Source organism: Chiloscyllium punctatum, chromosome 1, assembly GCF_047496795.1.
Source record: "Chiloscyllium punctatum isolate Juve2018m chromosome 1, sChiPun1.3, whole genome shotgun sequence".
Taxonomy (NCBI): Eukaryota; Metazoa; Chordata; class Chondrichthyes; order Orectolobiformes; family Hemiscylliidae; genus Chiloscyllium; species Chiloscyllium punctatum.
Window position 1 is genome coordinate 39,076,844 of NC_092739.1, and position 25,408 is coordinate 39,102,251.

The 25,408-nt window shown below is 42.2% G+C and overlaps 1 protein-coding gene across 1 annotated transcript in view; it reads right to left on the reverse strand.

Moving 5' to 3' along the window:
- Positions 1 to 25,408, reverse strand: part of prkg2 (protein kinase cGMP-dependent 2) — a 104,526-nt gene that overhangs the window by 67,289 nt on the left and 11,829 nt on the right. Inside the window, exons 2-6 of the mRNA XM_072593938.1 lie at positions 24,367 to 24,909; positions 6,030 to 6,196; positions 3,634 to 3,747; positions 2,147 to 2,252; positions 1,332 to 1,395 (exon numbers count right to left, since the gene is read on the reverse strand). Of these exons, the coding sequence (XP_072450039.1) occupies positions 1,332 to 1,395; positions 2,147 to 2,252; positions 3,634 to 3,747; positions 6,030 to 6,196; positions 24,367 to 24,896 (981 nt within the window). The 5' untranslated portion in view covers positions 24,897 to 24,909. The remainder of the gene's footprint in view (positions 1 to 1,331; positions 1,396 to 2,146; positions 2,253 to 3,633; positions 3,748 to 6,029; positions 6,197 to 24,366; positions 24,910 to 25,408) is intronic.

Here is a 25,408-nt window from a genome sequence, read left to right on the forward strand (position 1 = left end):
AAACTGTTAACTGGATCAAACTGAGACTTTCCAGTTAATGGGAGTCAATTAGCTCAGTCTGCTGGATGGCTGGTTTGTGATGTCTAGGGATCAATTCTCACACCAGCTGTGAAGGATCCCCTTCTCAACGATCCCCCTAACCTCAGGCCTGGAGATCCTCAGGTTAAACCATGACAACTGTCTCTTTCTAATAAGGGAACAACCTGATGTATGATAAGACTATGGTGCCTTTATGTTTATTTTGAAGACCAAAATGCATTTGCTTAAAATGACCTGTTACTATTTGCATTTTCAGATATACATCATTCACAAAAAACCCACATAACTAATTTTTTTATCACAAAAGCCTACACTTGTGTGTTTTTTTTTGTCTCTTAGAGGAAGATTCACTCATACAAAAATGAAATTCAACACTCAGTACTTATTTGTTATCATGTGCTTTCCAGGCGTAATTAGGTCTGTATTGAAGCCTCTCATCATTCCATTAAAGCATTTTTAGTTGAGGAAAAGAAAGTACATTCCTAATAAGATCATGTGTCACCCTGCTAGAGGAAGGATATTATTAAATTGGAGAGGGTGCAGAAAAGATTTACCAGGATTTTATCAGAACTGAAAGGTTTGAGTTATAAGGAGAGGCTGGGACTGTTTTCACTGGAGTGTAGGAGGTTGAGGGGTGACCTTATAGAAGTTTATAAAATCATGAGTGGAATAAATAAGGTGAACAGCAAAGGTCTTTTCACACAGAGGTTGGTTCGTGTGTGGAATGTACTGCCAGAGGAAGTGGTAGATGCAGGTACAGTTACAACATTTAAAAGACATTTGGACAGATACACGAATAAGAAATGTTTAGAAGGTATGAGCCAAATGCAGACAAATGGGACTGGTTTAGATTGGGAAACTTGGTTAGCATGGATGAGTTGAATCAAAGGATCTGTTTCTGTGCTGTATGACTCCATGACTCTTTAACCAGAAAACTGGATTAGTTTGTGACACCAAAGTCCCTAAAATATCTGGCAGTCCTCTATGCAAAGATAACTAATGATTAAAAGAAATGTGAAACTTATATTTAATTGAGTTTTCATCACAAGAGTTTTACTAAAAGGCATTTAAAGGCTGAATAATATATATGGAAAATATAATAAATCATAATTTCCTTTCAGCAAAATTTTTTATTTTATCTACATTCCTAAACTCTGATGTGATGAATTTACTGCAACCTCCAGATCCAGTACTTCTAGATTATCCAATGCTATTTTGAAATAAATGTGAGAAACAGAAGGGTGAGCGTCTGCAAGATATTTTCATTACTTCCCTCCCAATGAATAACTTACAACTTCCAAGCAGTCTACTATCTTCGCCAGTTTATCTTCTGGTAGATTCTTCAACAGAGAAACACTATAGAAATGTATGAAACGTGAATCATTAAAAAACATTCTGGTTTGCAATGAACTGGTCAGACAATTATTACTGAATACACTCTAATATAAGCTATCAAGCCATTGTTCGATCCTTTGAGTCCTCGGAATCATTGTTCAGGATCAATTTACTTTCATTGAGAAGTGCAATATAATTGTTAACATTTTCTGAAATGTAAAACAGGGGCAGCGACAATACAACATGGAATTTCAGGATGAGAGGGGAAGCAGAAGGAAATGTGCTTTTCATTTCTGTAAGGAACTTGTTCAGATTTTTTTCTTTTGCAAGGGAGAGTAAAGAAAGTACTTTCATAGATCACAGATAGGGTGGACAACTTGTTGCAGTAAGAACATTATATTGAAAGAGTTGAAATTATTCAAATGAAATTAACAGGTAAGTACTGTTTAGAAATGATTCATGCACAGGTTATTCCTCTCTCAATTGATGCAAGGTTACGCTGTAAATGTTGACATGGGCTTTTCCTGATTGCACTTCCAACTTAAACGACAGATCTTGAAAATCTCAGTGCATTGCTCAATATTTGCTTTTCAATTAAGACTTAAAAGTAAATTATCTGATCATCATTACACTGCTATTTGTGGGATCTTGCTGTATGTAGTTCCAACATTATGTTCACGGCTGCAACTCCATAGCATGCACTGATTGTAAAGTATTTTAGGACTTAATCCTGCAACACATGCATGCACGCAAGGCTAATACTGACATTTACCTTCTGAGAAAGTTTCTGTACTGATCATGTCTGGCCTGCGCAGTTCCTCTCATAATATTCTGGAAAACGTCTTGGTCCAGTACCCATGTTTTGACTCTGCTTAAAGCTTTAGGAGGGTAATAATAATTCAAATAATAACAATGGTAATGACAGGCAATATTCAATTTACTGTTCCCCTCAAAGACAACAACCTGAATGAGCCTGTAACTATAGATTTATCTGATCTCTGACAGCATTTTCTTTCCACTGAAGCATATGGGCCACCACTTCTGAAAAGGTGATGTGGGGGCTGCTCAGTCCATTTTAATGACCAGGCCTCATTAATATTGGCGATGAAGTAAGCAAGTAGAAATGACTTGCCATAAGTAGCTCACCCAGTGTTAGCTGATGAATAATGGGCAACCTGGAGGCCATTGCACTGGCACTTGAAGCAAATTAAATGAATGTGGAAAGACAGGTTGAATGGAGGGGTTCCAGTGTGACAGCAGTAGCCACTCTTTTGTTGAGAGGGATATATTCCTGTTTGTGCGGTGTCACAAATAATTTTTATTTGTAGAAGCCTCTTGCTTTTATTGAGCAGAGTGTAAGTTCATAGAATCCACTGAGAAAACAAGGATTTAATGCAGTTCATGGATCTCATCCAGCAAATGTCTGAAAGAAGTGATAACTAAAACTATCCTAAGAAAATCTGAACATAAAGTCAAATTTTCAGCTGAATCTAAGAGAAGTCAGGTTGGTAATGTAACAGTAAAAAAAAATGGAATGATTAATACTATTATTATGTTAGTACACCACATTTTCATGCAAAACATATGGCCCTTTGCAGGAAAGTCCTTAACAGAATGTAACAATTCTTTAAAACCAGTAACTAGGTGATTGAACTGTACATTAATAGCACTAAAGAAAGTTTACAAAATTTTACAGTAAGAATTTTGCATATACTTTTGATCAAACAGAAGCACTGTTATTGAATATTAACATTTAACCTCAATACACACTTACATTTAATTCATTCATTAATAAGAGCAGACAATTTTATGAGTATAATCTAACTTTGGCATCAAACAATGGTCATGAATTGGTTTTGCTTTATTGTTAAAGTTTGTGACATTGGTCAATAGTTGTTCATTATTGTACATCTAAAATTCTTCAGAATTGCCTTGAGATTGTTGTAAGGAGAAGGACTAAAGGGACATACAATGCCATTTTCAATATGGTTTGGAAATTAACCTCCTAAATAAAATGCCTTCACATAGAAGCTTGCAGCTAATGGAAATAAAAAGGTAGCATTTATTAATCCCTCCATAATAATAATCTAATAGAAATACATGGAGCAAGGGAGGCTGCTTCCAGAATGAATATCGGACACAAGTTAAATATGTTAATTGGAGGATTCACATTTTAAACAAATGATTGAACAAGAAAATAAAAAAACTCAATGACTAAACAATTACTTTATTGCACTTTAAGTAATGGAAGAACTGTACCTTTCACAGATGCTGTCCTTGTGCAATTATATAAAATTGCAAGCTCACCAAATGCTGTCCATATACTGATAGATGTTAAAATTTTGTTATTTTGAAGGACTTCCAATTTGCCTTCTGTCAAAAAAAAATGTAAAAATATTATCAACAAAAACAGAGAGAATTAGTTTTGATGCAAGTAATGATATTCCAGTGTAGGTTTACCCAATATATATCCTAAAAATATTTTAGAATTTGATCTTAATAAGATTATACAATATAAACACTTGGCTTTATTGCTCACCTCAGGATATCCCAAAGTGCTTTACAGTAGATGCCCATTTCCAACCTGCAGCAGGTCAAACACCAGCTAACCTGCCATTCTGGCTGTGACCTCAGACAGAGAAGTCACTCCTATTAGACACCCTGCTCCTAATTGGACGCACCTATTAGCACAAATGGGTGTAAATTCCTGCCTAGGGAGGCTGAACTAGAAACTAACTAGAGAGGCCATGCCAAGGACAGTAAAATTTTAATATTCAGTAATTTTATTATACAGTAATATGTTTGATTTACCACCTCCAACTCCTGCCCATCTCTCAGTTTGACAGAATCTCCCTTACTGTCCCCAGCAAGTTCTCCCAATTTAGTTTCCAGTTCAGCTTCCTTGGCAGGAATTTGCACCCAGTAGTGCTATTGCAAGCATTTTGATTGACTGGCATGTCCGTAGAGGTGGAGTATCTTCCTACTTGGAAGCAGAAGTCACAACCTCAAGAATTAACCACTTGGCAAACCATAAAACTCAGTCACAACTTTCAAGTCCAGCAGACATGACCTCATCCACAATTTTTCAGTTGATGGACAGACCCATTGCCTCCATGAGGAGCACAGCACCAAATATTGAAACCACAACTTCCTGACTCAGAGACCATATTTGACCAACTGAGCAACTATTGGCACTGCTGCTCAATAGGAAAATCGAATAAGTGGGCATTCCATGGAAAATAAATTAGGCAGAAATTTAACAGATAGCTAACCAGACTGTGTAAAATTAAAATTATCTTCATCAAGGTCCTGTAAAATACGTAGCCAACTAATACTCTTTATCTAAATGCAGAAGCCATAGCTCAGTCAGTAACACTGTTGCCTTTGAGTTGAAGTTGTGGATTTAGGTCACACTTCAGAACTTTGATCAAAAAATTCAGGTTGAAACTCAATGCAGTGGTGAGGCGCATTGCTCAGAGGATCTGTCTTTCAGATGAGTTATTAAACTCAAATTCTACCTGACATCCCAAGTGGACAGAAAAGATTTCAGGACATTATTACAATGAAGGACAGCAAAGTTGGCCTGGCCAACAATGACCCTGCAACCAACATCGAAGCAGTTAATCTCATCGGTGTTCCCATTCTATTTCTGATATCTTGCTCCGTACAATTGCCTTTCAGGTTCGCAATGCTACAACAGTGATACATGGCAATGAAAAGTACTTCATTGGTAGTAAAGCATTTTGGGATATCCTGGGTTACAAACTTTTTTTTGTAAACTCAAGTATTTTATTCAGTTCTTACAAATTTTCATCAGATTAGAAGAGTTTTAGTTCTTTATTCTGATACTCTTGACTTTATGTCATATGGGTTTTTAAAACTTTAGCCTGTTGGAAAGAGATACCGTGAAATAGATGATCATGTGCAGTAAGGACACCCATTTATAATTTCACTGCAGACAATCAAATGGACTTCTCTGGAATATATATTTCAGGAGGTTTTCCTTCCTCCTGCCTTCCAGAAATAAGGGGCAGTAGAAAACCAAAAATAATATGACATGCATTATCCCTGCTATAACTATGGATGTCTGACATTCGCCCAAGCCTACAGGTGGGGAGACCGAACGCCTGTCTCAGAGAAGACTAAAGGCTCCATCTCGCATTTCAGGAAAGCACTATCTGAAGAACATGTGGAGAAAGCAGCAAAAGGTTAAAATTTACTGCGATCTTGAGGGGCTACGAGGGGCACGGATGCTAAAAACCCACCTCATCTGGACATCTTTGCCAAAAGCCCATGCAGACATGAGAAGAACATGCAGACGCCACATAAACACACAACCCGAGGCTGGAATCAAATTGGGGTCCCTGGCACTGTGAGGCAGCAGTATTCACCACTGAACCACCATGCTGCCCTCGTGTCCATGTCTGCAGTCTTTCCCAGAGTACTTATTCTCACCTGCACCTGTTGACTGAACATTATGAGACCTGATGGCCCTCAAAATGGACGATCGCTAGGAGCAACAGATGACTTGCTGACTGGTTTAGCAAAGTGTGCCCCCATTATGTTACAACATGTAATGACCAAAGCAATTCTTCCCCCACTTTAACTTTTAGAATAATATTGAGAATTTTCCAAAATTCCAAAATGAAGAGTACCTGCTAACACAAAGAGATGGTTGCCAGGTTCTCCTTGCTTAATAACATAGTCACCATGTTGATAGATTTTTTCATACATACACTCCACCATATCTCTGATTTGTTGTGTCTCCAGTCGCTTCAGAAACTGGTTCTTGTTGAGGGCATCGGTAACAAGCTTCTTCACTCTGACATGGAAACAATACAGTCTGTTACACTAGGAAGTGTCCATCAGTGAACATAATTTATCCCATTATCTTTGTCGAAAAAACTGAAACAAACTATCACTTAAGTTGAACACAGGTCTTAGAGGCTAACCAACTGCATCAGTTGTGATCATCACTTCAACAACAATAAACTCATTCATGTAGAGTATTTAATAGAGGCTTTAAAATGGGCACAATGAGGATCACCTTGAAAGCAAATGCCCTGTGTCCGAAGGATATTTTATCTGATATGACATTGAGTTACATAATTTTCCAGACACCCATATGGATCCCCTTATGTATGAAATGAGGAGCTTTATTCTTTTGCCCTCCCTCTCAAAATTGTTGGATTGCATTATGATGAATAGGTTTGTTTTTGCTGTTGAATCTTCAACTGTTTCAATGGCGTCCAATTAAAAAATAAAGGCTTAGTTTAAATAAAAATATGCAATTGCAGTAGTCAGCCATATGAGCCATAATTAAACTCTCCAGTTCATGTTACAAAAACCTTCTCAAATGCTCCTCAAACCTTTCAAATTCTTCCCTTTTCCCCTCTCCTGCACTCCTCAACTCCTGCCTTTCCATCTTTCCTAAACTCCTTCACTGTCTCAATCCTCTCTGCCTCCCTTGCTCTCCAGGCTCCTGCTTAGTGCCTAGGGCTCCTTGCCCTCTCAGAGGGAATGACACCTTTATATATTTGGAAACAATCAGGGCTGGGAATATGAGGTATAACTGCACATTTTGCAGATGGGGGGGTGTCCTAAATTGTTCAGCTCATGCCAGTGTTTATGCTCCATTTGAGCCTCTTCCCAGCTTTGCCATTGAAATCTATTATCGTAACCATGTTCTTCTCCCTCATTTTCTTGTCTAACATCCCCTTCCTCAATACCACTCATGTCAACTTCTTCCTTTGGTTGTGATTTCCATGTTTTGGGTAACATGGTGCTTCAGCACTTCGTAGTGAATTGAATTGATTTGAATTGTGGAGCATGAAGGCAGACCAGCAGTCAGGCAATGTGAGGGCCTTGCATGCTGGCCTGCTGCGGACAGCCCTTGGAGAGAGATTGTGAAGTTTATCTTTTTAACTTTGCTTCTTGGTTTTCTGCCCTTTGGTTATACTGAGTATAGTTGTCTTGTTTTCTTAATTTCTCTATTCTGTAACCAAGGATTGTAGCGAGGTACTCTATACTTTAGATGGCACCGTGCGTTGTTGACATGGTTACACTGTAACTACACTTGTAACTGGAGAAGCTGTTCCTAGGTACCTCCGTACCAAATATAGCGCTGTAAATGGTGATTTATAAACTCTTCACTGGACTCATTTGAGTACACGTGACAACAAAGCGAATTCAATTCAATTCCAATGAAGCATTGCTGGCCTTCTAGTATGAGTGACAACTGGGAGATTCCCATTATTTATATGGCCTCCATCAAAATCTCTCTTGGAATCCAGTTTCTGGCATTTCCACAGTACCAACCCACATTTCATCCTGACAAGTCAGGAGGGTGGAACGAAAATCCACTCTTAACACCAGAGAGAACAGAGACAAGTAATGTGAAATACAGGCTGTCAATCTTTTCCTAATGAATCACCTTATAATAAAGAAGCTCTTTTAAGTGAATCCAATAGAAAGGTTTGGTAGAAAGGTATGAGAATTTGGGAATCTTTGGCATCTCGCTACCTGTCCTTGGTGAATTGTGCAGAAGGGACAGGGCTTTGGTTACAAAGGAATGAGTTAGGAGATAGGAACAATGAAGAGTTGGTTAGGACATACAGCAACAGGGAAGGGATGATTAGGACGTACAATAACAGTGAGGGGTTGGTTAGGGCATACAGCAACAGTGAGGTGTTGGTTAGGGCATACAGTAACAGTGAGGAGTTGGTTAGGACGTACAATAACAGTGAGGAGTTGGTTAGGACGTATAGTAACAGTGAAGGGTTGGTTAGGACATTCAGTAACAGTGGGGGTTTGGTTAAGATGTACAGTGAGGGGTAGGATAGGGCATACAGTAACAGTGAGTGGTTGGTTAGGACGTACAGCAACAGTGAGAGGTTGGTTAGAACGTACAGTAACAGTGGGGGATTGGTTAAGATGTACAGTGAGGGGTAAGATAGGGCATACAGTAATAGTGAGGGGTTGGTTAGGACGTACAGCAACAGTGAGGGGTTGGTTGAGACATACAGTAACAGTGAGGAGTTGGTTAGGATGTACAGTAACAGTGAAGGGTTGGTTAGGACATTCAGTAACAGTGAGGGGTCAGTTAAGATGTACAATGAGGGGTAGGATAGGGCATACAGTAACAGTGAGGGGTTGGTTAGGATGTACAGTAAGTGAGGAGTTGGTTAGGACATACAGTAACAGTGAAGGGTTGGTTAGGGCATTCAGTAACAGTGAAGGGTTGGTTAGGACATTCAGTAACAGTGAGGAGTTGGTTAGGACGTACAGTAACAGTGAAGGGTTGGTTAGGACATTCAGTAACAGTGAGGGGTTGGTTAAGACGTACAGTGAGGGGTAGGTTAGGATGTACAATGACAGTGAAGGGTTGGTTAGGACTTACAATAACAGTGAAGGGTTGGTTAGGACATACAGTAACAGTGAGGGGTTGGTTAAGATGTACAATAACAGTGAGGGGTTGGTGAGAAGTAAGAGTGTTTGGCAGGGAATGAACGGATATTGCTGAGGATTACATTTTCCCAGATCAACTGCAGATATCTCCAATCCCTGGCATGTTCCCCACATACCCCAAATCTTACTCTAATTGCAACCAGTTTCATTCAAAAGAAAATAAATATACAGAAAGAAACAGAAGAGAGAACTGTGAGCCAAAACGAAGTTGACAAGCAAAAGGAAAAAGAGATAACCAAAAGGTGACAGGGAGAGAGAGAGAGAGACAGACAAACAGACAGACAGACAGAGACAGAGAAACCTGATAAAGACAGCAGTGGTTAATGGATGTTTCTTGGACTGGAGGAAGGTTGATCGTGGATTTCACTAGGGGTCAGTATGGCACCCTTGCTCTTCCTGATAGATATCAATGATCTAGACCTTTGTGTACAGGGCACCATTTCAAAACTTGCAGGTGAAAACATGACAAGAACTTTAAAGGTCATTCACAAATTGGTGCAATGGGAATAGGCAAACAAGAGTCCCATTGAAAATTGAGGCAGAGAAATGCAAAGTGATTCACTTTAGCAGAAAGAAGATGAAAAGATGATACAAAATAAAGGGTACAATTACAAAGTGGAGTCAAGCCCTTGTCTTGCTCCTTTTTCTAAAGTGCATCATCTCACATTTATTTGGATTAGGTTCCATCTAACATTGATCTGCCTGTCTGACCAATCCATCAGTATCCTTCTATACCTAAGACCTTCTTCCTCATTGCTGATCACCCAGCCAACCCTCGTCATTCACAAACTTACTTATCATCTGTGCCAATTCTCATCTATATTGTCGAAATATACATCACAAACAAAGGGGATCCAGCACTGATCCCTGTGGTACGTCTTTGAACACCAGCCTCCAGGCACATAAACAGGTTTTAACCACCACCTTCTGACTCCTATACCTAAACCTGGCTGACCTCATTACAATCACTATAAAGGGTAAAGGGGAGAAAGTAGGAGAATGGGGTTGAGAAATATATCAACATGATCAAATGGTGAAACAGACTCAATGGGCTAAATGGCTCTGCTCTTCTATCTTATGATCTGTCAATAAAGTCTAATGTTTGTATTTGTGTGATAATAGTATTTGCTCACACTGGAACTGCAGGACAATTAGGCCAGTGTGCTCACCAGAAATGTATTTACACACAGCTCCAGACCTACAATGTTATTGCGTCATACCCACAAATTTGCATAGAACAGGGGCACAGCAGCAAAAAAGACCTCTAAAATTGGTCAGGGGCAATTCTCGGACACAAGGGCATCAGGGAGGGAAGGTAGGCAAAGACTGGATGGGGGAGTTGGACAGGGAGGAGGGGTGATAAAAGGTGATTTCCAAGTTTTGCAGCCCAGTCCTGTGCTCCACCCCACACCCCTGTCCGTTCTCCACCCCATTGCCCATCCTGTTCCCCACCCCACTCCCCATCCTGTTCCCCACCCCACACCCTGTCCTATTCCCCACCCCACTCCCCGTCCTGCTCCCCACCCCATTCCCCATCCTGTTCCCCACCCCTCTCCCCATCCTGTTCCCCACCCCACTCCCCGTACCGCTTCCTGTCCTGTTACCGACCCCACTCCTCATCCTGCTCCCCACCCCACTCCCCGTCCTATTCCCCACCCCACTCCTCATCCTGTTCTCCACCCCACACCCCGTACTGTTCCCCATCCCACTCCCCATCCAGTTCCCCACCTCACTCCTCATCCTGTTCTCCACCCCACAGCCCGTACTGCTCCCCACCCCACTCTCTGTCCTGTTCCCCACCCTGTTCCCCACCCCACTCTCCACCCTGTTCCCCACCCCACTCCCCATTCTGTTCCCCATCCCACTTCCCACCCTGTTCCCCACCCCACTCCCTGTCCTACTCCCCCCCGTTCCCCACCCCACTCCCCACCTTGTTCCCCACCCCACTCCCCATTCTGTTCCCCATCCCACTCCCCACCCTGTTCCCCTCCCCACTCCCTGTCCTGCTCCCCCCCTGTTCCCCACCCCACTCCCCAACCTGTTCCCCACCCCTCTCCCCATCCTGTACCCCCCCCTGTTCCCCACCCCACTCCCCATCCTGTTCCCCACCCCACTCCCCATCCTGTTCCCGACCCCACTCCCCATCCTGCTCTGTATCCCACTCCCCATCCTGCTCTGTATCCCACTTTCTGTCCTGCTCTCTATCCTACTCCCCATCCTGCTCTCTATCCTACTCCCCGTCCTGTTCCCCACCCCACTCCCCATCCTGTTCCCCACCCCACTCCCCACCCTGTTCCCGACCCCACTCCCCATCCTGCTCTGTATCCCACTCCCCATCCTGCTCTGTATCCCACTTTCTGTCCTGCTCTCTATCCTACTCCCCGTCCTGCTCTCTATCCTACTCCCCGTCATGCTCTCTATCCCACTCCCCATCCCGCTCTGTATCCCACTCCCCGTCCTGTTCTGTATCCCACTTTCCGTCCTGCTCTCCATCCTACTCCCTTTCTGTTTTCTATCCCGCTTCCCGTCCTGCTTTCTATCCCGCTCCCCATCCTGCTCTGTATCCTACTCCCCATCCTGCTCTGTATCCTACTCCCCATCCTGCTCTGAATCCTACTCCCCATCCTGCTCTCTATCCTACTCCCCATCCTGCTCTGTATCCTACTCCCCATCCTGCTCTCCTTCCTACTCCACGTCCTGCTCTCTATCCTACCCCCATCCTGCTCTCTATGCCACTCCCCGTTGTGCTCTCTATCCCACTCCCTGTCCTGCTCTCTATCCCACTCCCTGTCCTGTACCCCACCCCATTCCCTAACCTGCTCTCCATCCTACTCCCCGTCCTGTTCCCCACCCCATTCCCTAACCTGTTGCCCACCCCATTCCACGTCCTGCTCTCTATCCTACTCCCGTCCTGTTCCCCACCCCATTCCCTAACCTGTTCCCCACCCCACTCCCCATCCTGCTCTCTATCACACTCCCTGTCCTGCTCTCTATCCCACTCCCCATCCTGCTCTCTATCCTATTCCCCATCCTGTTCCCCACCCCACTCTCCATCCTGCTCTCTATCCTATTCCCCATCCTGTTCCCCACCCCACTCCCCATCCTGCTCTCTATCCTATTCCCCATCCTGTTCCCCACCCCACTCCCCATCCTGCTCTCTATCCTATTCCCCATCCTGTTCCCCACCCCACTCCCCATCCTGCTCTCTATCCTATTCCCCATCCTGTTCCCCACCCCACTCCCCATCCTGCTCTCTATCCTTACTCCCCGTCCCATTTTGAAACCAGATGCAGGCAGACCTGCCAGTTTCTCTAGTATTCTTCATGCTTGTCCAACTCCTTAACTATTATTAAATAGAAACTAAAATATTCTTAAAGATACTTCAATTGTAGTATCATATAAATATTAATTAAGTGGCTTTAAAGTGGGAGATGGTATTATAAAAGAAAATATCTAGCAATTTCCTCATAATCACGATTACAGTTATCCATTGACACTTATCTAATCTATCTACCCCAAATGCTAAATTTATTCACTTTCACCCAACGGTTTGCTGCACACATTCAGCGCTTATGCTTTCATTTATACTTTTATAACTGTTCAGTCATTAATTCTCTCAATTTCATTTAAAAACTGTTCCCAACATACTTTCTGGTACGAAGTTTCTGAGATTGTTCTTTTCATTGTTTTAGCAAACTTAAACACCTCTTTTCCCCTCTTCTCATTTCTCCTTATTGGAATGAAGCAATATTGACGACTTTGGCTGGGCATGGTACATCAATTATTTTAAGAGCTTGGAACATTTTTGCTACCATATACTTTGTTATTTGCATACTGTCTAGCAGACTATTGATAGGACTGTTAGCAGCAATCTATGGGGTCCGGAGTACTGCTGGCACAGACCAGACTATCATCTGCTGGGGCTAAATTTGGTCTTTACAGTCATATTTCTGCACTGGACATTGTCCCTCGATTGCTTTATTCGGTTAATTATATCTACAAATGTATTGGTAATAAATAGAAATGAACCATATAAAGATTTTCAAGTTGATATGGGATTTTCAGTAGTTCACAAGCATTTTGCCCTCAATTTAGTGTGTATTTATCCAGGTAGAGTTTTACAAGAATGTAGCGAGAGGCTAAATAGGCTGGGGCTTTCTTCCCTGAAGTGTCGGAAGCTGAGGGGTGACTTTGCAGAAGTTTATCAAATCATGAGTGGCTTGGATAGGGTGAATAATGAAAGTTTTTTCTCCAGGGGTGGGGAATCCAAAACTAGAAGGCATAGGTAAGAGGAGAAAGATTGAAAAGGGACAATGTTTTCATGCAGAAGGAAACCAGCCCCAGCCTGTTCAGCCTCTCCCTCTAGATCAAACCCTCCAACCCTGGCAACATCCTTGCAAATCTTTTCCAAACTCTTTCAAGTTTCTTAACATCTTTCCCATAGCAGGGAGACCAGAATTGAACGCAATATTTCAAAAGTGGCTTAACCAATGTCTTGTACAGCTGCAAATCAACCTCCCATGGCCTATACTCATTGCACTGACCAATAAGAGAAAGCATACTAAATGCTTTCTTCACCATCCTATCAACCTGCGTCTCCACTTTCAAGAAACTATGAACCTACACTCCAAAGTCTCTTTGTTCAGCAACACTCCCCACAACCTTACCACTAGGTTTATAAGTCTGACCCTGATTTTCCTTTCCAAAATGCAGCACCTCACATTTGTCTAAATTAATCTCCTTGGCCCATTTGCCCATCTGATCAAGATCCTGTTGTCCTCTGAGGTAACCTTCTTCGCTGTCCACTACACCAACAATTTTGGTGGCATCTGAAAACTTACTAACTGTACCTCCTATGTTCACATCCAAATCATTTATATAAACGACAAAATGTAGAGGACCCAGTACCGATCCTTATGGCACTCCACTGGTCACAGGCCTCCAGTCTGAAAAACAACCCTCCACCACCACCCTCTGTCTTCTACCTTTGAGCCAGTTCTGTATCCAAATGGCTAGTTCTCCCTGTATTCCATGAGATCTAACCTTGCTAATCAGTGTCCCATGGGGAACCTTGTTGAACACCTAACTGAAGTTCACATAGACAATGTCAACCACTCTGACTTCATCAATCTTCAAGTCACTTCTTCAGAAAACTCAAGCAAGTTAATGAGACATGATTTCCCATGGACAAAGACATGCTGACTACCCCTAATCAGTCTGTGCCTTTCCAAATACATGTTAATCCTGTCCCCTCAGAATATTTTCCAACAACTTACCTACTACTGATGTCAGCTCACTGGTCTATAGTTCCCTTGCTTTTCCTTTCCATCTTTTTTGAATAATGGCACCACATTAGCCACCCTCCAGTCATCCAGCACCTCACCCATGGCTATCGATGGCACAAATACCCCAGCAAGGGACCCAGCAATCACTTCCCTGGTTTCCCACAAAGATATAGGCATTCGACAAGGTTCCCTATGGGAGACTGATTAGCAAGGTTAGATCACATGGAATACAGGGAGAACTAGCCATTTGGATACAGAATTGGCTCAAAGGTAGAAGACAGAGGGTGGTGGTGGAGGGTTGTTTTTCAGACTGGAGGCCTGTGACCAATGGAGTGCCACAAGGATCGGTGCTGGGCCCTCTACTTTTTGTTGTTTATAAAAATGATTTGGATGCGAGCATAAGAGGTACAGTTAGTAAGTTTGCAGATGACACCAAAATTGGAGGTGTAGTGGACAGTGAAGAGGGTTACCTCAGATTACAACAGGATCTGGACCAGATGGGCCAATGGGCTGAGAAGTGACAGATGGAGTTTAATTCAGATAAATGTGAGGTACTGCATTTTGGGAAAGCAAATCTTAGCAGGATTTATACACTTAATGGTCAGGTCCTGGGGAGTGTTGCTGAACAAAGAGACCTTGGAGTGCAGGTTCATAGCTCCTTGAAAGTGGAGTCTCATGTAGATAGGATAGTGAAGAAGGCATTTGGTATGCTTTCCTTTATTGGTCAGAGTATTGAGTACAGGAGTTGGGAGGTCATGTTGCAGCTGTACAGGACATTGGTTAGGCCACTGTTGGAATATTGCGTGCAATTCTGGTCTCCTTCCTATCGGAAAGATGTTGTGAAACTTGAAAGGGTTCAGAAAAGATTTACAAGGATGTTGCGAGGGTTGGAGGATTTGAGCTATAGGAAAAGGCTGAACAGGCTGGGGCTGTTTTCCCTGAAGCGTCGGAGGCTGAGGGGTGACCTCATAGAGGTTTACAAAATTATGAGGGGCATGTATAGGATAAATAGACAAAGTCTTTTCCCTGGGATTGTCGAGTCCAGAGTTAGAGGGCATAGGTTTAGGGTGAGAGGGGAAAGATATAAAAGAGACCTAAGGGGAAATTTTTTCATGCAGAGAGTGGTACGGGTATGGAATGAGCTGCCAGATGATGTGGTGGAGGCTGGTACAATTGCAACATTTAAGAGGCATTTGGATGGGTATACGAATAGGAATGGTTTGGAGGGATATGGGCCGGGTGCTGGCAGGTGGGACTAGATTGTGTTGGGATATCTGGTCGGCATGGACAGGTTGGACCGAAGGGTCTGTTTCCATGCTTTACATCTCTATGACTCTATAAGACCTGTTCAGGTCCCAGGATTTATCCACCTTTATGTATTTTAAGATGTCCAGCACCTTCTCCTCTGTAACATTTACACTTTTTAAAATATCATTATTTATTCCCCCAAGTTTTCTCGCTTCCATATCCTTCGCCACAATCTTCTCCATATCCTTCTCAGCACAGATGGGTTGGGCCAAGCTGTATGTTTCCATGCTGTATAACTCTATGACACTATAATAGAACATAGAACATAGAAGAAATACAGCGCAGTACAGGCCCTTTGGCCCTCGATGTTGCGCCGACCAAAGCCTACCTACCTACACTAGCCCAATAACCTCCATATGCTTGTCCAATGCCCGCTTAAATGACCATAAAGAGGGAGAGTCCACCACTGCTACTGGCAGGGCATTCCATGAACTCACAACCCGCTGAGTAAAGAATCTACCCTAACATCTGTCCTATACCTACCACCCCTTAATTTAAAGCTGTGTCCCCTAGTAACAGCTGACTCCATACGCGGAAAAAGGGTCTCACTGTCAACCCTATCTAAACCCCTAATCATCTTGTACACCTCTATCAAATCTCCCCTAAACCTTCTTTTCTCCAATGAAAACAGCCCCAAGTGCCTCAGCCTTTCCTCATACGATCTTCCTACCATGCCAGGCAACATCCTGGTAAACCTCCTCTGCACTCGTTCCAATGCCTCCACATCCTTCCTATAATATGGCGACCAAAACTGCACACAATACTCCAGATGAGGCCGCACCAGAGTCTTATACAACTGCAACATGACCTCCGCACTCCGGAACTCAATTCCTCTACCAATAAAGCCCAGTACACCATATGCCTTCTTCACAGCACTATTTACCTGGGTGGCAACTTTCAAAGATCTGTGTACATGGACACCAAGATCCCTTTGCTCATCCACACTACCAAGTAGTCTACCATTCGCCCAGTAATCCATCTTCTTGTGACTCCTACCAAAGTGAATGACTTCACACTTAGCGACATTGAATTCCATTTGCCACCTTTCTGCCCAGCTCTGCAACTTATCTATATCCCGCTGTAACCTGCCATATCCTTCTTCGCTGTCCACAACTCCACCGACTTTCGTGTCATCCGCAAACTTGCTCACCCAGCCTTCAAGCCCCTCCTCCAGGTCATTTATAAAAATGACAAACAGCAATGGTCCCAAAACAGATCCTTGTGGAACACCGCTAGTAACTGAGCTCCAAGATGAACCTATACCATCAACTACTACCCTCTGTCTCCTTCCAGCCAGCCAATTCCTAATCCAAACCTCTAATGCACCCTCAATGCCATACCTCCTAAGTTTTTGCATTAGCCTGCCATGGGGTACCTTATCGAACGCCTTGCTAAAATCCATATACACCACATCTACTGCTTTACCCTCGTCCACTTCCTTGGTCACCTTCTCAAAGAACTCAATAAGGTTTGTGAGGCACGATCTGCCCTTCACAAAACCATGCTGACTATCCTTGATCACATTATTCCTATCCAGATGTTCATAAATCCTATCCCTTACAATTCTCTCTAAGACTTTGCCCACAACAGAAGTGAGACTCACTGGCCTATAGTTACTCGGGCTATCCCTGCTCCCCTTCTTGAACAAGGGGACCACATTTGCTATCCTCCAGTCTTCTGGCACTATTCCCGTAGATAACGACGACATAAAAGTCAAGGCCCATGGCTCCACTATCTCCTCCCTAGCTTCCCAGAGGATCCTAGGATAAATGCCATCAGGCCCAGGGGACTTATCTATTTTAATCCTTTCCAGTATTCCCCAGACCTCTTCCCTACGTACCTCAAGGCCATCCATTCTAATCACTTGTGACTCAATATTCACATCAGCAACAGTGTCCTGTTCCTGAGTGAATACTGACGAAAAGTATTGATTTAGTGTCTCACCAATCTCCTCCGCCTCCACTCACAACTTCCCACTACTATCCTTGACTGGACCGATACCTACCCTAGTCATCCTTTTATTCCTGACATATCTATAGAAAGCCTTTGGGTTTTCCCTAATCCTACCAACTAAGGACTTTTCATGTCCCCTTCTCGCTGCTCTTAGCTCTCTCTTTAGATCCTTCCTGGCTACCTCATAACTCTCAATCGCTCCAACTGAACCTTCACGCCTCATCTTTACATAGGCCGCCCTCTTCCCTTTCACAAGGGATTCCAATTCCTTATTAAACCACGGTTCCCTCACAAGACCCTTTACTCCCTGCCTGACTGGTACATACTTATCAAGGACACCCATTAGCTGTTCCTTGAACAATCTCCACAAATCATTTGTGTTCTTCCCTTGAAGCCTATTTTTCCAATCCACGCATCCTAAGTCATGCCTCACCGCATCATAATTTCCCTGCCCCCAGCTAACACTGTTGCCCTGCAGTGCACACTTATCCCTCTCCATCACTAGAGTAAAGTCACTGCCCCCGAAGTGCTCACCTACCTCCAAGTCTAACACGTGGTCTGGTTCATTACCTAGAACCAAATCCAGTATGGCCTCACCTCTTGTTGGCCTGTCTACATATTGTGTCAGGAAACCCTCCTGCACACATTGGACAAACACCGACACATCTAACGAACTCGAGCTATAGGTTTCCCAGTCAATATCTGGGAAGTTAAAGTCCCCCATAACAACCACCCTGCTACTTTCACTCTTCTCCTGAGTCATCCTCGCAATACTTTCCTCTACTTCTCTCGGACTATTAGGAGGCCGTAGAAAACTCCTAACAGGGTGACCTCACCTTTCCTATTTCTAACCTCCGCCCAAACTACCTCAGATGGCAAGTCTTCCTCCATCACCCTTTCTACTGCTGTAATACTATCCTTGACAAGCAATGCCACACCTCCCCCTCTTTTACCCCCATCTCTGACCCTACTAAAACATTTAAACCCTGGAACCTGCAACAGCCATTCCTGTCTCTGTTCTACCCACGTCTCTGTAATGGCCACAACATCAAAGTCCCAGGTACCAACCCATGGTGCAAGCTCTCCTACCTTATTTCTTATACTTCTGGCATTGAAGTATACACACTTCAAGCCACCTTCCTGTTTACAGGCACCCTCCTTCGAGATCGATGCCATGTTCCTAACCTCCCTACACTCAAGGTCCTGTACCCTAAAGCTACACTCCAGGTTCCCATGCCCCTGAAGAGTTAGTTTAAACCCTCCCAAAGAGTACTAGCAAACCTCCCGCCAAGGATACTGGTGCCCCTCAGGTTCAGGTGTAGACCATCTTGTTTATAGAGGTCCCACCTTCCCCAGAAAGAACCCTAGTTGTCCAGAAACTGGAATCCCTCCCTCCTGCACCATCCCTGTAGCCACGCATTTAACTCTTCTCTCTCCCTATTCCTCAACTCTCTATCACGTGGCACGGGTAACAGACCAGAGACAACAACTCTGTTCGTTCTAGCTCTGAGCTTCCAACCTAGCTCCCTGAAAGCCTGCCTAACATCCTCACCCCTCTTCCTACCTATGTCGTTGGTGCCAACATGGACCACGATCTGGGGCTGCTCCCCCTCCCCCTTAAGGACCCGGAAAACACGATCAGAGACATCACGTACCCTTGCACCTGGGAGGCAACATTCCAATCGTGAGTCTCTGTCGTCCCCGCAAAACCGCCTATCTGTGCCCCTCACTATTGAGTCCCCAATAACTATCGCTCTACCTTTCTCCACCCTTCCCTTCTGAGCAACGGGGACAGGCTCCGTGCCAGAGGCCGATTACTCAATAAATTGAGTAATCGCAAATGTAATTAAATTAGATAAACTTTACCCTCAATAATCTGAATACAGTATTAAATTCTGCTGCATAATAAACTGCAATGCACACTGGCCAAAATATTTTTGAATTTCTTAATACATTTGGAAATTGACCTTACTGCTTAAATCTTTAAAACACTCAACTCAGTATTTTAGTGTGGCATTATTTTATCCCTACTACACAGAATTTCTTTTTGCCAATTTGGATGCAGTACAACAATAATGTACAGTCAATTACATGTTCAGAACATACCTGCAATAATGCCACCTTATCATTGAGATTAGAGTTAATTTTCTCCCTAACATTCCCAGCACAGAATTGCACACATCAGGAGTCAGAGACAAAAGCTGACCTTCTTATTTTCACCGAACAAGGGACATTAACTGAGGTTTATCAGTAAAGGAATGAAAGGGGTAATTAGACTATTGTTTTTGATGCAGATGGTCATTTGAATGAGTAATATTTCATCACAAGTGACTATGATTCAGAACCAACCACATCACTTAAAAAAGAACTTGATAAGTATTCCTGAAAAGAAAGAATTGAACAGGATATAGGATAGGAGGGATAACAGGAGAAGTGCAGACTGAGTTAAACAGTCACTATTAGCATGGCGAAAATAGATAGATTAGACTTTCTGCTCAGTTTCGGTGAGTATTTAGAATTTTTCCTCAGACAGAATGTTAAATCATTCAAAGCAACCCTATTCTTATAAATGGAAATAAAAACATAAAATTCTGGAAATACTATTCAGGGTTCAGGCTGAATCAGTGGAGCATGAACACAGATATACTTAACCTTTTCAGCACTCCTGCTTTTATTGCAGATTTCCAGAAGGCGTTTTTTTTAACTGCTGTGAGAACCAGAGATGGAAAACAAGCCAGGGTCTAAATTTTGGTTTTGAGAATAAAATTCTTTCACTGTTGGCACAACAGTAGGAAACTATATCCAGTTTGCTCCTGTTTGACCCAGTGAATCTCAAATCTGCTGGAGATCCGTGTTCCACTGTGGGCCTTCAAAAGATCTCAACAAAACCTTTGATCAAATGCCAATTTGTCCTTTGAATTAAGTTATTTTCCTTCTTCAACCCTCAATCAGGATTATCCTCTCAATATGACACACACACACATCGTGTCCCTACTGCTACTGGGTCTCCACAGAATCTGGGACCAGGCACTCCATTCCATCCCCCAGGGTGTGGACCACTAGCTCCTTGTATGTAAAAACTCCTGCCCCTGCAGTTTGGTGAACAGCAAAGTAAATCAGCAAATGGAAATATGGGCCACATTGTTTCATGTCCTTGATTTTGGGTACTCTGGCTATAGCAGTCCTGGGGCAGATAGAGTTGGATGCAGAGATGGAGCTGAGTATTACCAGCATGCACATTTAAACTGACTGCAGATGCTGTCACCAAAAAATAGCATGAGAATTAGAAACAAAAGGTCAACCACAATCGTTTGGGATCTCCAGAGATAGCATTTCAAAGAAATGAGGTAATTATCAGAGGTATGTTAAGATAACTATGAATAGGCAATCCTTGTCAGACAGCAGAGTACTAATGCATAGATTTCATACAAGGCAACATTAAGACCAAATACATGAAATGTAGTCAGTATAGTGTGTTTAGTCAGTCAGCTATGTATATATAATGCACTTGCAATGGTCTGTAAGCAACTGAGTATTTGTAACAGTGTAAATAGTTAGTATTGTTAATAAACTTCAAGACAGCTGTCTCAACAAAAATTGTCTTCGTTATATTATAGTTTATATTATGTTATTGTTTATCGTGATTTTTATATAACTTTATATGCTACATAAGCTAATATATAATGAAACATCCAGACCATAATGTGCTGGCAGTGAGGTTTAACCCCATCAGAGAAGCAGTGGAGAAGTAAAGTGTGACGATCTTCAGCAGGAGGCTTGAGGATGATAAGAGTCTAGTACTACAATGATTACGGTTCAGGACTAATAATCTAGAAAACATTAAGTTCAAATCTAATTATGGCAGGTAGAGAATTTTAATTCAGACTTCAATTAAATTTCTGAAAAAAAAAGTTGAAAACAATGACAAGAAAGTGACTATGAAGCCGAGATGATGTTTCAAAAACACAACTGCAATCCTTACCTGGTTTGGCCTGCATATGATCCCAGTCCCATAGGAATGTGAACACCGCCCCCCCCACCAGGAGTTGGCATGGCAATCCAGATTGTAAAACCGTAAATAGAAAACTGCTGCAAAGTCACACCAATTGAAAAATTTCAAGAAGGCGCACCACCACAACTTTCCCAAGACAATTCAAATTAGCAATAAATGCTGTCCTTGGTGGTGGGATGCCCAAATGCTAAGACTTAATACAAAATGCCAGAGGCCTTGCGGCCTGAGGTTAATGTCATACAGGCTGTCATTCATGATCCTTTGGCAAGGCTTTACTGTCCTTTTGAGTTACATGTGATTTTCGAAGAACATATTTTCCTTTGTTGCGTTTGAGTGTAAATAAGTTAAAATGACAGAAAATCCAACTGGCTGTGTTGTGGGTGTTCACTACTTCCTAAATGACTTCTCTCAATACATGCTTTGCAGGGGAACATTTATCTCCAAGCATAAAAGAGAAGAACAAGTTGCAAAAGGTCAAACTTGTTTTACATCGACAGCGTAACACATTTTTATACAATGCACAAGCAGTACATAAGTCTTGTTTGCTTCTTATGAAATGTTTTCTAGTATTAATGCTAAATTTGTGTTTGTGGTAACCCAAAGGCAGTGGAATTATTTCAACCAGTTTTGTTATTCATGTTTCAATAATTAAATATATCTTCATCATCAATTTCCTAAGTATTAGCAAAGTCCAATGAGTAATTAAAGTATGTAGAAGATTGAGAAAGCTTTAAAGATCAACAGAAGGCCACAAAAAGAGCGATATTAAAACATAAGATAAAACTTGAGAAAAAACTAGCACAGAATATAAAGACACATAGCAAACGTTTCTATAAATGTATTAAATGGAAAAGAGTGGCTGAATTAAACATTGGTCCCTTAGAGGATGAGAAGGCGTATTTAGTCATGGTATAGAAATGGCCGACGCATTGAGTAGGTATTTTGTATCGGATTTCACAATGGATGACATAAACAACATGCCAATAATTGACAAAGAAGCAAAGTTAGGTGAGGACCTAGAAACAATCATTATCATGGAAGAGGTAATGTTAGGCAAGCTACTGGAGCTAAGGATAGACAAGTCTCCTGGCCCAGATGGAATGCATCCTAGGGTACAAAAAGAGATGGCAAAAGAAATAGCAAGTGCACTTCTGATAATTCTGGGGCAGTTCCAGCAGATTGGAAAACAGCAAATATGATGCCACTGTTAAAAAAGGCAGTTGACAGAATTATAGACCGGTTAGTTTAACTTCTGTAGTGTGAAAGATGCTTGAGTCTATTTTCAAGGAAGACATAGGAAGGCTTCTCGATAGAGATTGTTCTGTTGGGCAGACGCAGCATGGGTACATGAAGGGCAGGTTATGCTTAACTAATCTTTTGGAAATATATGAAGACATTATGAGCACTGTGGACAACGGGGACCCAGTGGATGTGGTGTACCTAGATTTCCAAATGGCCTTTGACAGGTGCCGCACAAGAGGTTGCTGCATAAGATAAAGATGCATGTTGTTACGGGTAAAGTATTAGCATGAATAGAGGATAGACGAAGCCAAGAGTGGGGATAAGTGAGTGCTGTTCTGGTTGACAATCAGTAACTAGTGGTGCGCCTCAGGGATCAGTGTTAGGACCACAATTATTCACAATTTACATAAATGATTTGGAGTTGGGGACTATGTGTAGTGTATCACAGTTTGCAGATGACAGCAAAATGACTGGCAGAGCAAAGTGTGCAGAGGACTGTGAAACTTTGCAGAGGAATATAGATATTTTGAGTGAGTGGGAACAGATCTGGCAGATAAAATACAATGTTAATAAATGTGAAGTCATCCATTTTGGTAGGAGTAGCAGTAAAAAGGAGTATTACTTGAAGAGTAAAACGTTGCAGCATGCTGCTGTGCAGAGGGACCTGGGTGTCCTTCTGCATGAATCACAAAAGGTTGGTCGGCAGGTACAACAAATGGAATTTTGTCATTTATTGCTAAACGGATTTAGTTTAAAAGCAGGGAGGTTATACTGCAGCTGTACAGGGTGCTGGTGAGGTCACACCTGCAGTTTTGGTCTCCTTACTCGAGAAAGAATGTACTAGCACTATAGAAGATGTAGAAAAGTTTCACTAGGTTGATTCTGGAGTTGAGGGAGTTGGCTTATGAGGAGAGGCTGAATCGACTGGGATTATATTCATTCGAATTTAGAAGAATGAGGGGGGGATCTTATAGAAATATATAAAATTATTGAGGGAATAGATAAGATAGATAATGGGATAAGGAGAGGACGTTCCTACTGGCAGGTGAAACTAGTGCAAGAGGGCATGGCCTCAAAATTAGGGGGAACAGATTTAGGACTGAATCAAAGAGGAAGTTCTTCACCCAGAGGGTTGTGAATCTATGGAATTCCCTGCCCAGTGAAATAGTTGATGCTACTTCAGCAAATGTTTTGAAAGCTAAGATAAATACTTTTTGAACAATAAAGGAATTAAGGATTATGGTGAGAGGGTGGGGAAGTGGAGCTGAGGCCAAGAAAAGATCAGCCATGATCTTATTGGATGGCAGAGCAGGCTTAAAGGGCCAGACAGCCTACTCCTGCTCCTAGTTCTTATGTTCTTATGTAATAAAATTACTGTGAAAAGTCATTTTAAGAGCAACACTAACCTCCGATATAAAAAGACTTTCACTCGTTATTGCACATGAAAAACATATGTCTAGAGCAGATAGAAAAATGATAATAATAATCAGAAAAAACAAGTCAGACAAAGATCAAAAACTATTTGAGCTTATTGTTCTGCATGTTATAATTTCACCTGAACCTCAGAATTTGAATACCCCTCCATGATACTGAGTCTTCTCCAATCACCTGTATATACATATGCAGTGTGACCAAAATGTTAACAAATACAAGGTTGCTTTACTTTTTGTCTGTGTTTGCAACATTGAAAAAAAAATGCAAAGCAATTGTAGAAGGTGTAATTACCCTGAATCCTTTCGAACCCTGGCTCTTTCCAAAGAGAACTCTGGCAGTTTGTTGGAGTCATAGGTCCTGCTAGTAGGTTCTGCAGACACACCCTCCTTAGCCCCTTTCCTTCTGCTTCCAATGTCTTTGAATAAACCGGTGCACTGATTCATAATTCTGTTAGCTGTTCTAAGTGGTGATGGAGATGACTGAAGAAGGACTCCACACTGTGTTTTGACTACATCCTGCAGTTTGTTCAGTTGAATACATTTGGCTTGTAATTCCTCCGTGATTTCAGCAATGGTTCGGGTCTGCCATACAATCTGCTTTTCCAGATCTTGTATCCTACACTCTTTCTCTTGCAATTGGTCATCTTTGTTTTTATTCTCCAATTCAAGTTCCAATAATCTGTTTTGCAGGATTTCTGGTGTGGCTTTAATAGTTGAATCACTGCCATTGTCTCTCGAAAACTTGACGCTGTTGACACAAATATTTGCTGTATGGCTTTCTGGTTCTTTTAGTTGCTTGGATTTAACTAAGCCGTTTCCCATTTTGTCAGGTGATCTGCAAATACACGCAAAAGCAATTTTATGAGCTCTAAATTAGTGCAATCTCAATGCCCGAACATGTGCACAAGATAGTAACTGACTCGTATTGATCTTATTGGTTTGTTCTTGACCATGGTAATATATTAGTTAATAGGAATAGTCAATGCATGTAATTATATCAGAAACCATCAAACCAGTTTTATTGTGTACACAAACTAAATCCAAATTTGCACAGCTTTTTATCAATTCTCTAAGTTTTCTTGGTAACACCAACGATTGAACTTTACTGGAAATTGGCTAAGAGTCAATATTTACAAGTTCAGTGAGAGTGCCATCCCAATGCCACAGGCAGAGGTACTTGCCACTACTGAGACTATTCCAGTTCCCGGGCACCTCTGCCATGTGTATAGCTAAGCCATGACATCGGGTCAAGCACTGGCAATCCGGAGCTGCCCTTCACTGTGCTCGCAGTGGGCAGGGGTAACCAAAAACAAACACTTCTTCCGGGCATTGAT